Genomic DNA, 12,468 nt, shown 5'->3' with positions numbered 1-12,468 from the left:
TAACATAAACCAGACAAAAAAGGTATGGGGTTGGAAATTAAAATAATTAGTTCAAACATCCCTCCCAATTGCAAATCTTTTATACAGAGGCAATGATCAAACCTTAAGCAACAGCTCATGCACTCACCTGTCCCAGATCTAAAGTGACATTGACTTCGTTGTATTTTAAACCCACAGACAGAGGAGGACTTTGCCACCAACGCTCCGTTCCATCAATTGCATTAGTTATTGGGTGAGCTTTTCTGGGATCAGCAGCATTGCAATAATCACAAAACTGTCCCTGAAACACAGTTAATTAAAAAGATGGTATCAGTTGAAATATTATGCACTGCAGATGCATGATGAGATTCCGATTCTGAGATTCTGATCAGAGCTTTGACTAAAAATGGAGTTAAATTTTACTTCTTTACATAGCGCATTTTCTTTTTCTGTATAATGATTCCCCTTGTAATTAATATACACACTTATACCCTGAAACACACATAATTCTATGTTACAAAATAGAATTCAGAAATCTCTTTAAGGAAACTACAATAAATCCTTTCTTATCAATACATTTACTGATACCTTGCTGCAATTACCTTTATGACTTCTGCAGGCACGTCCACAGGAAATTATGAAACAAAGATTCTTATAGCTGGATTAAGACCAATACAAAAGTTACCCTCTATTCTCTTAAAAGACTGTGAAACATCAGCACATGCACACAGAAGACTGGCAGTAACAAAACCATAAAAAATACTCAACTACTTGTGGATGTGTAAGATTGGTGTTATAATTTTGTAACATGGATTTATTTTTTTTCATGCTATTAAAGTACATTCTGAAAAAGAAACTTCTAAGAAATACATACCCATGGAAAATGCAATGGGTTACACAGAGTGTTCCCTTTAAGGACAATGAAAGAATTCCATTAAATCTTCATTTGCAGAAGTTACTACCCAATTTTTAGTCCACAATTAAAGCCACATTCTGGAAATGCTCTGAAAATCTCTCTGACAGTTTCTAAAGATACTGTTGCATACAATAATGATGAATAAACTTCATGGAACCAAACTGTCTTTTAATTTGGCATCTTGGCTTGCCCCACAGCAGTATTTTTATCTTCAAGAAAATTCATTTTAACAGTCCGCTAAGATTAGTGGTGAAGTATTGAATTTAGTTATTAAGCAATCTTTTTACTGTCCTATTCACATCTTATTCCAGTAACTGGGTGTAGATAATTGATGTGATAAACCATGCCAGGTACAGATCTTTGTAGAACCCCAATAGAAAAATGACATTTTCATTAAACGGTACTACCCTCTTAATAGTTACTTCATTTGGGTACTTAATTCATTTAGTCTGCGAGGTGCTGACCCTGTACTGGATTTGTGTTTTAAGTAAGGTGATATGTCATATTTAAACCATTCCCTTTATAAATTAAAAAAAAAAATCAAAAGAAAAAAGAAAAACGTATCTTTTGTTGTTTCCACAACCCATGTAACCTAGCATCAAGTATATTCCTACCTCTGAAGTACTAACAATCCTGTATAACTATAATTTTGTTTGCCACTGCTGTCACACTAACCAGTGCAAACCAGCAATCATACTTGTCCACTTTTAATACTGGAAAGACATTAGGGCTCTCTCATTCTTGCTGGATACAGTCTTGTAGATCCACACTTGGTAAATCTAGGATGTTTATCTCTAGCAGAATTTGTTTAACCTCTTCCATAGTTACTAATGGATTGGAAACTACATCATTCTCATGCGATACAATTACATCCTCTTGCGTCTTTCAAATAAAAAACATGGATGTTCACTGAATATTTCTGCATTTTCTGTGTAAGTTGTAACTATTTCAGCATCTGCATCTAGCAGTAGTTCTGTCCTCATCCTGCTCTTCTGGCAAGCCCAGAACATGATGTTGTTGCCAGAAGACGTGACCACCATTAGGTGTTCTGATTCAGCACTGCAGTTGTCAACCTGGCTGAGGGTTAAGTCTTGAGAATTCAACAAGTTATTTAAAGACTTACTAAATCCATATGTACACAGGTTGGTTAACTATGTCTGGGGATCAAGTTATAACACGGCTCTTCTCCAGCTCTGTTGGAGAAGGTGACTTGGCTGATTTTTGTACAAACGTCTACAATAGGCCAGGATACTTCGATTCTGACATAGCTGACACCACCTCAGGCTGTGCTAGCTACAGGCAACGTTGCCAGTTGCTGCAATGAGGACAGAGAACATTGGGCCACAATCTGCAGAATCAATACACTGAGCAATTAATCTGTGCAGTTACAGCTGCAGCTGCCACCACATCGGAGCATCTTTATAGGTAATATTTCCTGACAAACGCATACTTGAAGCGGAGTTCCAACACAGGGAAGCTTGTGGTGTTATAATACCTAAATAGTTTTGTAGCATGCATGAAACACGGTCTTTAGATCTCAATCCACATTCACAATGATCTGGCTGGAAATATACAGGAAACAGTGGCTGCCACAGCATTTTCAGCTCCAATCTGGCAACAGCCTCAAAGAAAGGCTGAATGAACAGAAAACAATGAGGAATATTGAACAGAAGTGTTACATTTCCATACACCTATGTTATTTCAGTATACCAGAGCACTTGATATGAACTCAAGACACCACCTTTTTCTTTTAGGACACATAATTCAAAGAATTTCATTGCAACTGGAGTTTCAGTTATTTAAAGTACATTCCAGCAAACCTGCCAAAAAGATAGAAAAACAAAAAATGAAAGAAAATAAGTTACTGGACTGAGCGGCCTTCCCTGCTTCCCACTGGCAGTACCTGCAGGCACGCCACCCCCAGCCTGTCTGCCATGGGACACGTTGCAATTCCTGGAGACTGGGCATCCTGCCATCGTTTGATTTTGGCTGCAGTTCATCACCCAGGCAGGTGTGCATCCTCTGGTGACCTTGCTACCCTCCTTTCCCTTGGTTCTCCCGAGCAGAGGAAAAAAAGAGACTGCATAAAGCAGTGGGGATCAATGACATCGATGAAAATGCCGCCTCACCTGTAAATTACAGAAAGCTACAACGATGAAGGACTTGTTCACAAATTAGTACCTAGAAGATCTGCGCCCACTGGCAAGGCAAGACAGGTATGCAGTCAAACTTTAATTCACACCCGCACACCACTGCGGACAGATCTGCAGGCAAAACCAGGCGTGTCATTTATCTATCGGAGTTGCCAACATATTTTGCACTGCCGCGCATTTGTTCACTCAACACTGCTCTTATTAAGCCATTGCCCCGCTTGCCTATGTGCTAAACAAGGGAAACACGCTGCTTTTCCACAATGTACATCCAACGTACGTCGCAGGCCTCAGACTGCACCTGGTGGCTGAGCTGTACCTGCAGGGACTGCCCACCCTACCTGTCAGCTCTTGGACAGGCTTTAATGAATGCTCCCCCTGGATTTGCTGGGGACGACAGGCTTCACCAGTGGACATATCGAACGACAAGCTGAACGAAAGAGGCTGATGAAAAAGCAGAAGTGAAGCTGGGGCTGCTCTTCTTCTCCTTGCCTCTTTTTAAGTGCTTGTGACAGCACCGCAACTGAGCTATGTGCTCCCTTCATAAAGAGGAAAATCACCCTCTGCACCTTCTGATTTCTCTGCTTGTAGCACAACAGCCACCATCCAGCTTTGGATACTCTCCAAAAGTGAGTGACTCAAGCACATAGTGCAGCTTTACCTTGGAATTGGCCTGACAGTGGCTATTATACCCATCACTGCCACCTTGCGTAAAAGCTGCCTGACCCTCCATCAGACTTCTAAGAAACAACACAGGAATGACTATGCTGATCTAAATCCTGCAAGATAAGCTCAGCTTCTGCAAGAATTTAATGCACTTCTGCCCAGTTTTCCACCAAAGAAAAAAAAAAAAAAAAGATTCTCTTATTTACAGTGTCTTTGAACTTGAGAGGTGGAGTGGCTTGATAATATGCACATTGTGCTGCTATCACATTTTCCATGGCTGGATTTCCCTGGCCTTCAGAAAGAATTTTCCAAGCCTTCTCAAGCCACAACAACTACTGGTAAACTACAGAAGTATTCATGTTATGTATTTCAATGGGGCTTTGTTAAAATTGGAGAGAGATGCTGCTGCATTCACATTTACACAACCACTTCAGGAGGAGCACCAGGCTTCCTCGTGCCAGGGCTGAGCTGTAAGCAGTCCTAGGAACTTGAATCATGAATGAACCATAACTGCTTCTAACCCAGGACCTGTAAGGCAAATATTTAACAAGAGGAACCCTCCCTTTTCCAGCCTCTCCCCACATACAGAAAACCCTCGTTTCCAACTGGATGTTAGTATAAAGGGAACAATTACAAAAATAGTTAACGCCGATGCATCACACTACATGCTTTCTTCCACTTCTTTGACCTGTTTATCTCATATTTATTTTACTGATTTTTGTTATCCTGTGCTGTTATTCTAAAGCATGTTAGAATAAGATCTTACTGTAGCAGTAGGATATAGTGTGTGCTGCTGAGAAAGCAGCAGAGGTTATTAGGCTTGCTAGTACCGAAAACAGCCATACCAGCAGGTGAATTTCAAACATGGGTGCTGTGCTCAGTATCGAGGGACAGATGCCTAAACTTCAGAGGCATGTTAGAAGCAGAGGAGCAAGCAGTTTCCCCGATCACGACAACCTTGCTTTGTAACCTTAGATGAAGCATTTAATACCGGCAGCCTGGTTTTACTAATAGGAAATCAGTGTTACTCAACCTGTAAGCAACTCCAAAGCACACTGAGCTTGCTGTGATGGAGGGCACTACACGGATGCAAGGTAAACCAAGATGTCGTGTGAGGCAGGGAAGGCATTAGAGAGGATTTGGGGGCTAAGCACCCTGCTGCAAGGCAGTGCCGGGCCAGTGTGTGCACGGTGCTGCACCTTCTGAGCGCTCTCCCCTCAAGTCTTGAGTGCCTGTCCCCACTACAAAACAAAAAGAAAAAACTCTCATACATTGGAGCCTCTTCTGAGAGCAGATCTTATGGGTTATTTCACTGTTAAAACATGCAAATGCCTCTTAAGGCTTGGAAACGCTAACCCTTCTTCCAGGACACCAACACGTTAGATGTGCATTCTTTCTGTACCGCCTGGAGTCACGAAGCAGACCTTAAATCTTTCAAAATCCCTTTCAAAGTGCCGTTTCATTCCGCCTGTCTCCTCCTCCCACCAAGACGAGTACAAACAAAAGAGCTCTGGGAGGTCGGAGGCTTTAGGAAAGCCCCCCCCGAGCTCTGATGGAGCTGACTCTGAACATCAGCCCCAGCACACCACAGAGCTCGGTGCGTTTGCTGCTCGCTCCCTGCCCTGACAGGTTTCTCCCAAAGGACAAAACACACCTCCATTAACCCCTCGCGAGGAGGTCTGCTTTTTGTTGCTGCATGGCTTGAAACGCGAGTGACTGTCCCCATCCTCGCTGCCCTGCCTCCTGCCAGAGCCTCTGCCTCCCTCCCACGAGCCGGCGGGGCTGAGGGAAGGGTCGGCGGCGCCACCACCCCTCTCGGTCCCCACCATCACCCCTCTCGGTCCCATTACCCCTCTCCGTCCCCACCATCACCCCTCTCGGTCCCATTACCCCTCTCCGTCCCCACACGCTACCTGGATGGCACGTCCCAGCGGGGCGGCGGCGGGGCCCCCCACCAGCTTGCAGTACAGCTCCGGCCGCCCGCCGCCACCCGCCGCCTCCTCCTCCTCCTCCTCTTCCTCCTCCTTCTCCCCGCAGGTGGCCGTGGCCCAGATGCCGGCCGTCTCGGCCAGGTTGAAATAAGGCGGGTGGAGGCTGAGCCCCAGGGAGCCGGGGGGCTCCGTCTGCGCCGGGCAGAGGGCGAAGAGCGGCGGGAGGAGCGCCCAGAGGAGCCGCCGCCGCGCCGCGGCCATCGTGCGCCGGGCTCTGCCCTCGCCGCCCCAAAGGCGGCCCTATAGCTGCGGCGGGCCGGGGCTGCCGGGCTGTAGCGGTGTGCGGGGCGGGGAGAGCCGCGAACACACCCCCGGTGCGGCGCCGGGACGGGCCCGCTGAGGCGAGGAGCCCCAGGGGAGCGCGGAGCTCCCGGGCACGGGGCGAGGGCGCGGCCCGGCGGCGGCCCCCCGGCTCTCAGGGCCGGTGGGGTCGGGCCCAGGGGTGCGCCCCGCCGCCATGTTGAGAGGCGACCCCCCCCCAGGGAATGTGGGGGGTAGTTTTGTTAAGGGACTGCGGAGAAATCTCCGAGCATCCCATCCCTGTAAACCCTGTCGTGTGACATACATAAAATTAAGGTTTTCTGGGCTTTCTCCCGTACCTTCACAAAAGGTGTGCTTCTGGGGACTGCGACAGGACCCGAGGGAACGGCATGGGGCTGGGACAGGGGAGGGTCAGGCTGGGTGTTAGGGAAAGGTTCTGCACCCAGAGGGTGGTCGGGCACTGGGACAGGCTCCCCAGGGCAGTGGTCATGGCACTGAGCCCGCCAGACTTAAGCATTTGGACACCACTCTCAGACACATGGTCTGATTTTTGGGTTGTGCTGTGTGGAGCCAGGAGTTGGACTCGCTGTCCTTGTGGGTCCCTTCCAACTCAGGATATTCTGTGATTCTATTCTTCTACCTACAGGTCCCCAGGATGGCACCCTGCCTGGACGTGCTGCACAAATCGCCCCTTCCCCAGCCTTGTCAGCTCCCCAAGGCTGATGGAAGGCTGCAGGCCCCTACAGTGCAGTACGCAGCCAAGCTCCATGTGCCAGGGTTGCGCTGCTCGGCTGGGGCAGACAATGAACCTGCTGTCTTTTTGAAGGTGTTTGGCACAGGCTTTGGATAACCCAGAAGGAGGGTTGAGGCAGGAGAATGAGAGCTATGAACTAAGTCACTCGTATCAGGAGCTACGCTGCTTCACAGCATTGCTATCTGAAGTTTCATACCCATTCGCGTTTCCTCCCCCATGCGCAGTCACACATCCACTGCTCAGTTTTCTTAATAAAATTTGCAGGATTCAGACACAAAGATATGCTTAGATACGCATACTTCTAATATTTTACTAGTGATTCATGTGAGTAGCAAAGTACTTAATAACTTTATGGTCCTTGATACATGCCAAATAGCACTAGCAAGGGAGATTCCTGGTATACTATTTCAGGAAGTACCAACCACATGCTATTGATTCTGTCTGCAAGCAAATATCACAATCCCTAGTCTTGTGTCACTATGGCTTTAGCACACCATAGAGACTCATCTGTGGGAAGCAATTTTTGTGTCCTCCTTGGGAAGAGTTGTTTTCCATAAATGTTGCATACTGCCAATTTAAATGTATCAGATTTGGGTATTCTATCCATAAATGCTTTCAATTTCTGGAGCAACTTAAAAATACACTTCTTTTCCAACTGTGGCATTGTGGAAAGGAAATTATCTTATTGCACATACCACTTCCTACAATATTTAATATTTCATAAGAACTATGAGAGGTGTGAATAAAAATAAGTAATACCATCTTCAAATATTATATTGAACAAAAATTCTATTGAACAAAATGCTACATTATAATATAGGATTTACACTGGTCTTTTAAACCTGTTAAATAATAAGGGATCTAAAGTATATCAGTTTTTACAGATGGAGAACCAGAAGTGTCTGATATAAGTGGCCTTTAAGTTCAAGGCAAGCATGCTCTTACAAAGGCGTTCTCTCCATTAACTTGCTGAGTGCTCTTGTTCTCTATATTGTTAGAGAAATTAAATCAAATTGAATGAAAGCTGAGCAGAGCATGTTGCTGGTGGAAAATAAACATTTGGGTACTTTAAAGAAAATGCACTATAAAGTGCAATATTAAGAGAAACCAGTGAAGATTATAATTATGCAGATTACAAAATCATCACAGACCCTTTCTGAGTAGTCAGATTACCTCCAGGCTGGGCATTCATCTAGCAGTCTCTGAAAGATGTTGCTTCTGTGTATGTCCAACAAGCCATGAAGTATTTTCTCCTCTTCATCCAAAAAGAAAATGATTGTTTTGCACATCGTGTGAGGAAAGTAGTTTGCGCCAGTTATGCAGTGATTGTTGACGATATTGAAAAGGGTTCTTTTGATATGAATGTTTCAAATTGAAATAACTGCAAAATAAGTAACTTATATTTTCTTTGGACACATTTCTTGCACAGAACCCTGCCTATTCTCTTCATGCACGTGCAGGGATTGTGAATAGCACCTCTGTGTTTTGAGTTTTGTATTCTTCTTTAGCACCTCTGTCCCTGGTCTCCAAAATAAGCACTTAGGAAGAGTTTTCTAAAAAAACATAAACCTAGAAAAAGAATAGCATAAACCAGGTGATTCCGCTATATTTGATGAAGCTTTAAAAATGCAGAATGAACTGTGAAAGTAGAGAAAATAACTGCCTAAACTAAGAATCTATGTCCTGTGTCTACTAGAGTCTGTTTTACACTTTCTTTGACTGCATTTGTGTAGAATATAACACCTTACAACTTTTCCTGGTATAGTTCAGGTGGGTAGTCCAGGTAAGGAATCTAGATTCAGGAGATCCTTTACAATTTTACTTTAAAGAGGAGATTCTTGTAAGCTGTTTGCTACGTTGCACAGCACAAAAGGCAGCACTTGCTCACAAGAGATGCCATTATTTAAACAGGGAGTATCAGTTAATTTATTGGGGAGTATTTGCATTAAAAAAAAAAAAAAGGCTTACCTGAGCAAGAACCCAACACTTTAAAACAATCATGACATGATCTTAAATCTGCTTTCTTAAAAATATGAATGAAACTTTACATTCAGAAAATAAACCTATCAAATAGAAAAAGAGAGAAAGAAGTTCTGTTCATTTGCTCATAAAATTATGTGCATTTTACTTAATATATAGCTAGATTTAAAAAGATTTTGCTGGCCTTGCAGGTGAATTTTCTGTCATTTTGTTAAACACTTATGCCAAACAAACATATTTTATTCAATGTGTTTTCTAGAACTGGAGTGTGTAAAATGCCATATTTTAGATTTTGTTGAGAAATCTCTAGAACTACCTAAAGGCGTGGGCAGATTTTAGGAAAAATGTTATGGCAACTTTTGCTTTTGACTCAAAGCAGATGGAAAAAGTGTTTATAGTGTCATTCCTAACATGGGTGCTGAATAACTTGATTTTAATAAAAAGTGATCAACCAAAAATTTTAAACAGAGACCTTGGAGTTATGTCAAGCCAAAGTATGTGAGGAAGCAGACAGGAGAAGACATGTGGATGTATGTATAGAAATGGTAATGACAGAGTGGCCTGTCCCTGGCAGATGGAAAACTGAGAACGCTAGTTCTGATAGTATTGTGCAAGCAATGTGTATGGCCATGTGCAGCCATGGGTCTAGCCTAACTTCTGCAGGGCTTTAGGACCACAAGCAGAGTAAGGAATGGTTGCCAGTGAAAGTATAGAGGAGGGAGAAACCTTTTCTTTAATGTAAATCTCAAAATTTATGAATTTCATCTCTCTTTAAAATAAATAAATAAATAAATAAATCTATTCTGAGCCAAATCCAAAGCTGGCAGAAATCCACAAGAAAGCACTTACTAATATATTTGATCTTATTATCTGTATCTAACACAGAACTTCATCCTGCTAAAAAGGTCAATATCAATAATTCATGGTATACTACTTTATCTTCCCTTCATGTCATCTTTCCATTGTAATTACAAGTTCCAGAAACTCAGATAAGAATTTATTAGCTGGCAGCTTTCAGAAATCAGCATTTGTAAGACAGTGGCCCTCAGCAGAAAATACTCTTCTCCAGCTACCTGCCCTTTTCTTCCTCCCAGCAAGTCCTCTCCTCCTTTTTCCTTCAGCCTTTATAGGGTTTGCTTTCCTTTTTTCTTCCTATCTGCAAGGAGTAGACTTTGTTACTTGACAGATGTCGAACACTTTATTGAATAAATGTTAGCAATTGGAAGTGTTTCTGGATCTGTATTATTTTAATGTAAACTGATTATGTTACATCAGTAGGCATTTATGCTACCATGATCGGAGATCATTCTTTGTGTTCACATTTTCTACTTTGAAAGATGCTCATTTAAGAATGGGTTTAAAATTTCAAGTCAAGAATGTTTGCTCCAAAATTGCAGATATAATTTCTGTGTTTCATTCTCTTACGTGCAATATAGCACATCTCATTTCATTCTGCCTCATCTCAACTCATACTACTCATAATATATTTAAGACTTGGCACATGCAGTTCACAAACCAGAAAGCTGCAGAGAAAATGGGAGACTGTGAAAAAATATTCTCAGTGACTAATACTAATTGTAATATTTAACTTAAGTTTAAGAAAGGAATTGGAAGGTGGAACCAAGTACTGTGGAATTCAAGAGACAGCAAAACTGGCATGTATGAGCGTTTGTAATCTGTACTATGTGAGCTGCACGAGTCAGTGAAAAAGGTAGGAATAAAACCTAAGATTCATGTGCAGGCACCACATTTACCATCATATTTTGCCATACCAGATGATATAGGAATTCACTCTGTGGGATGATAATCAATATCCTTGTAGGTAGCTAGAAAGTCTCTCAGATTAGATAGACCTGAGTAAGTACTGGGTGATCATTGAAGATTTAGTTGTGCATCTTGTCCCTCCATAGAAGTTTCATATCTGGCATTTATGCTGAGGCCAATCCTAAAGAATTAATATGTGGAAGAGTCTTCCTGCAAAGTACTGGAGCTCCTTCAGCTCTTTCAAAGTTTTAATCAGTTAAGCACATTTGTAGCCTAGACTGTAAATACAGAACCCTAACACTACAAGCTCAGATTAGGCTCCTTATATTTATCAAGGAAGTAAGTCATTTATTATGTCCTGTGATAAATATTTATGCATGATTATTAGTCGGTTCATGTCTATAAGTAAACTTTCAGTAGTTTAATAAAAGCATTTTGCAGTACACCTAAGCTAAAAAAAGGATTGTCTGCACTCGTTCTGTTTTAATAGCAAAATAGTGACTTTATGACCTGGCAAGTCCTCTATGTTCACTGGATTTCATCGAGAAAGATGCATTCTGTTAAGGTCATTTTGGCCTCCACTTTTCTAATGAAATGATCTTTTTCATCTTGCAAAAATTTCTTGTACCACAGTATTTGAGGACCCTACTACCATATCACGTTGAAAAAGAGAAGTTATACCCTTTATAGTTGGAATAATGAAGCATACAGAAGCTAGGACCCACATCCGAAAATGCTGTTAAGTCAGTAGAGACACAATAGATGCCTACAGTTCTTCGTGTAATCCAGAATTGAATTATTAAGAATTGTACTTTTAATTTCGTCCTGTTGGCGAGTCTCCTAGTCTGCTGTGTCTGCTAGATCTTATTCTCCATCCAATTGGAGGTTCTTTTATTCTCTGTCCAGCATCTCATTTGATTCAGGTATCTCATTTGACACTCTCTCAGCTTTTTCATGATTGGCAGTTTGCTGGTTTGTGGTTTGCATAATGTTGTAGTACTGTCTAATTGTGCTTGTTGCACTGTTGCTTAGTGGCTACCATTTTTCTTACCATATCTCTACAACCTAATATTTTCCTCTGTCAGCCAGCAATCTCATGTACTGAGATTTTCTTGCACATTCAGCTTCTTGAGTTTACTTGATATATTCCTATCATAGAGAACTACTATGAATTCCTCAGTTTCCAACAGGGCACTCCCTTGCTTGCAACATCCACAGCCACATTCTCATCATAGCTCAAAACTTAACCATTAAACTCTTGTGTAGACTTAAAATAGTACCAACTAATTTGGCTGTTTTCTCACTGTCTTAAGTGAAGCATGTCATATTTTGGCTCACTCAAACCACCATCTTCTGAAGTAGCTCTTGATTAGCCTAGATACTTCATTTTCATTTTTGCTGCATAATATAATAGGAAAAGCTTGTAATGGGAAAGACTTTTCCTTAACTCTGAGCATCAGGCCAATCATTACAGTTTTGAATAGGAATAGGCTAAATTGTGATCCTTGATTGAAATGGAGACTTTCTTGGTGAACTGCAACTCAATACTATTGTGCTCCTCTAATGCATGATATCTCAGTGCATGTCTTTGGCAGACCACACAACTTCAGGCTTCAGCATGCCAGCTTTCTACAGACTACATTAATATCTTTTCCAAGTCTGTGACATGTGAGTGCAATTTTTTGTATCTTCTGTTCTCTCTTGGAATGTTCTAGCCACAAATATCTTTGTAGCATGCGCTCATGACTCAATGGGATTGTGGACAAAAGACATAAAAATAGGTAAGTGTCTGATGCAAGACTTAGGTTTGGTATTTCACAGTATTTTATTGAAGAGAAGTACTAAACCAAAAGAGAATGGAAGGTGAATGTTGGTACCTTAAAAGACCTTTTTCATTTAGGAGGAGGCAAATTGCATTTTCAAGCCAAAAACATAAATCCTCATCAGTACCCAATCTGTAGAAGTCATGCCATTCCCTGTCTTAAGCTTTATATGTTTAGTCACTAA

The 12,468-nt window shown here is 42.1% G+C and overlaps 1 protein-coding gene across 3 annotated transcripts in view; it reads right to left on the bottom strand.

The window, feature by feature from the left end:
• LAMA3 (laminin subunit alpha 3) overlaps positions 1–5,972 on the bottom strand; it is a 114,842-nt gene extending 108,870 nt beyond the window's left edge. For all 3 annotated transcript variants that reach the window (XM_048080046.2, XM_048080047.2, XM_066992863.1), the window contains exons 1-2: positions 5,625–5,972; positions 128–280 (exon numbers count right to left, since the gene is read on the bottom strand). In XM_048080046.2, coding sequence (XP_047936003.2) covers positions 128–280; positions 5,625–5,903 — 432 coding nt within the window. In that variant the 5' untranslated portion in view covers positions 5,904–5,972. The remainder of the gene's footprint in view (positions 1–127; positions 281–5,624) is intronic.
• Between the last annotated feature and the right edge of the window lie 6,496 nt (positions 5,973–12,468).

Source organism: Anser cygnoides, chromosome 2 (assembly GCF_040182565.1).
Source record: "Anser cygnoides isolate HZ-2024a breed goose chromosome 2, Taihu_goose_T2T_genome, whole genome shotgun sequence".
Classification (NCBI taxonomy): Eukaryota; Metazoa; Chordata; class Aves; order Anseriformes; family Anatidae; genus Anser; species Anser cygnoides.
Note: the sequence above shows the minus strand (reverse complement) of the source record. Positions and strands in the feature narration are given on the sequence as shown.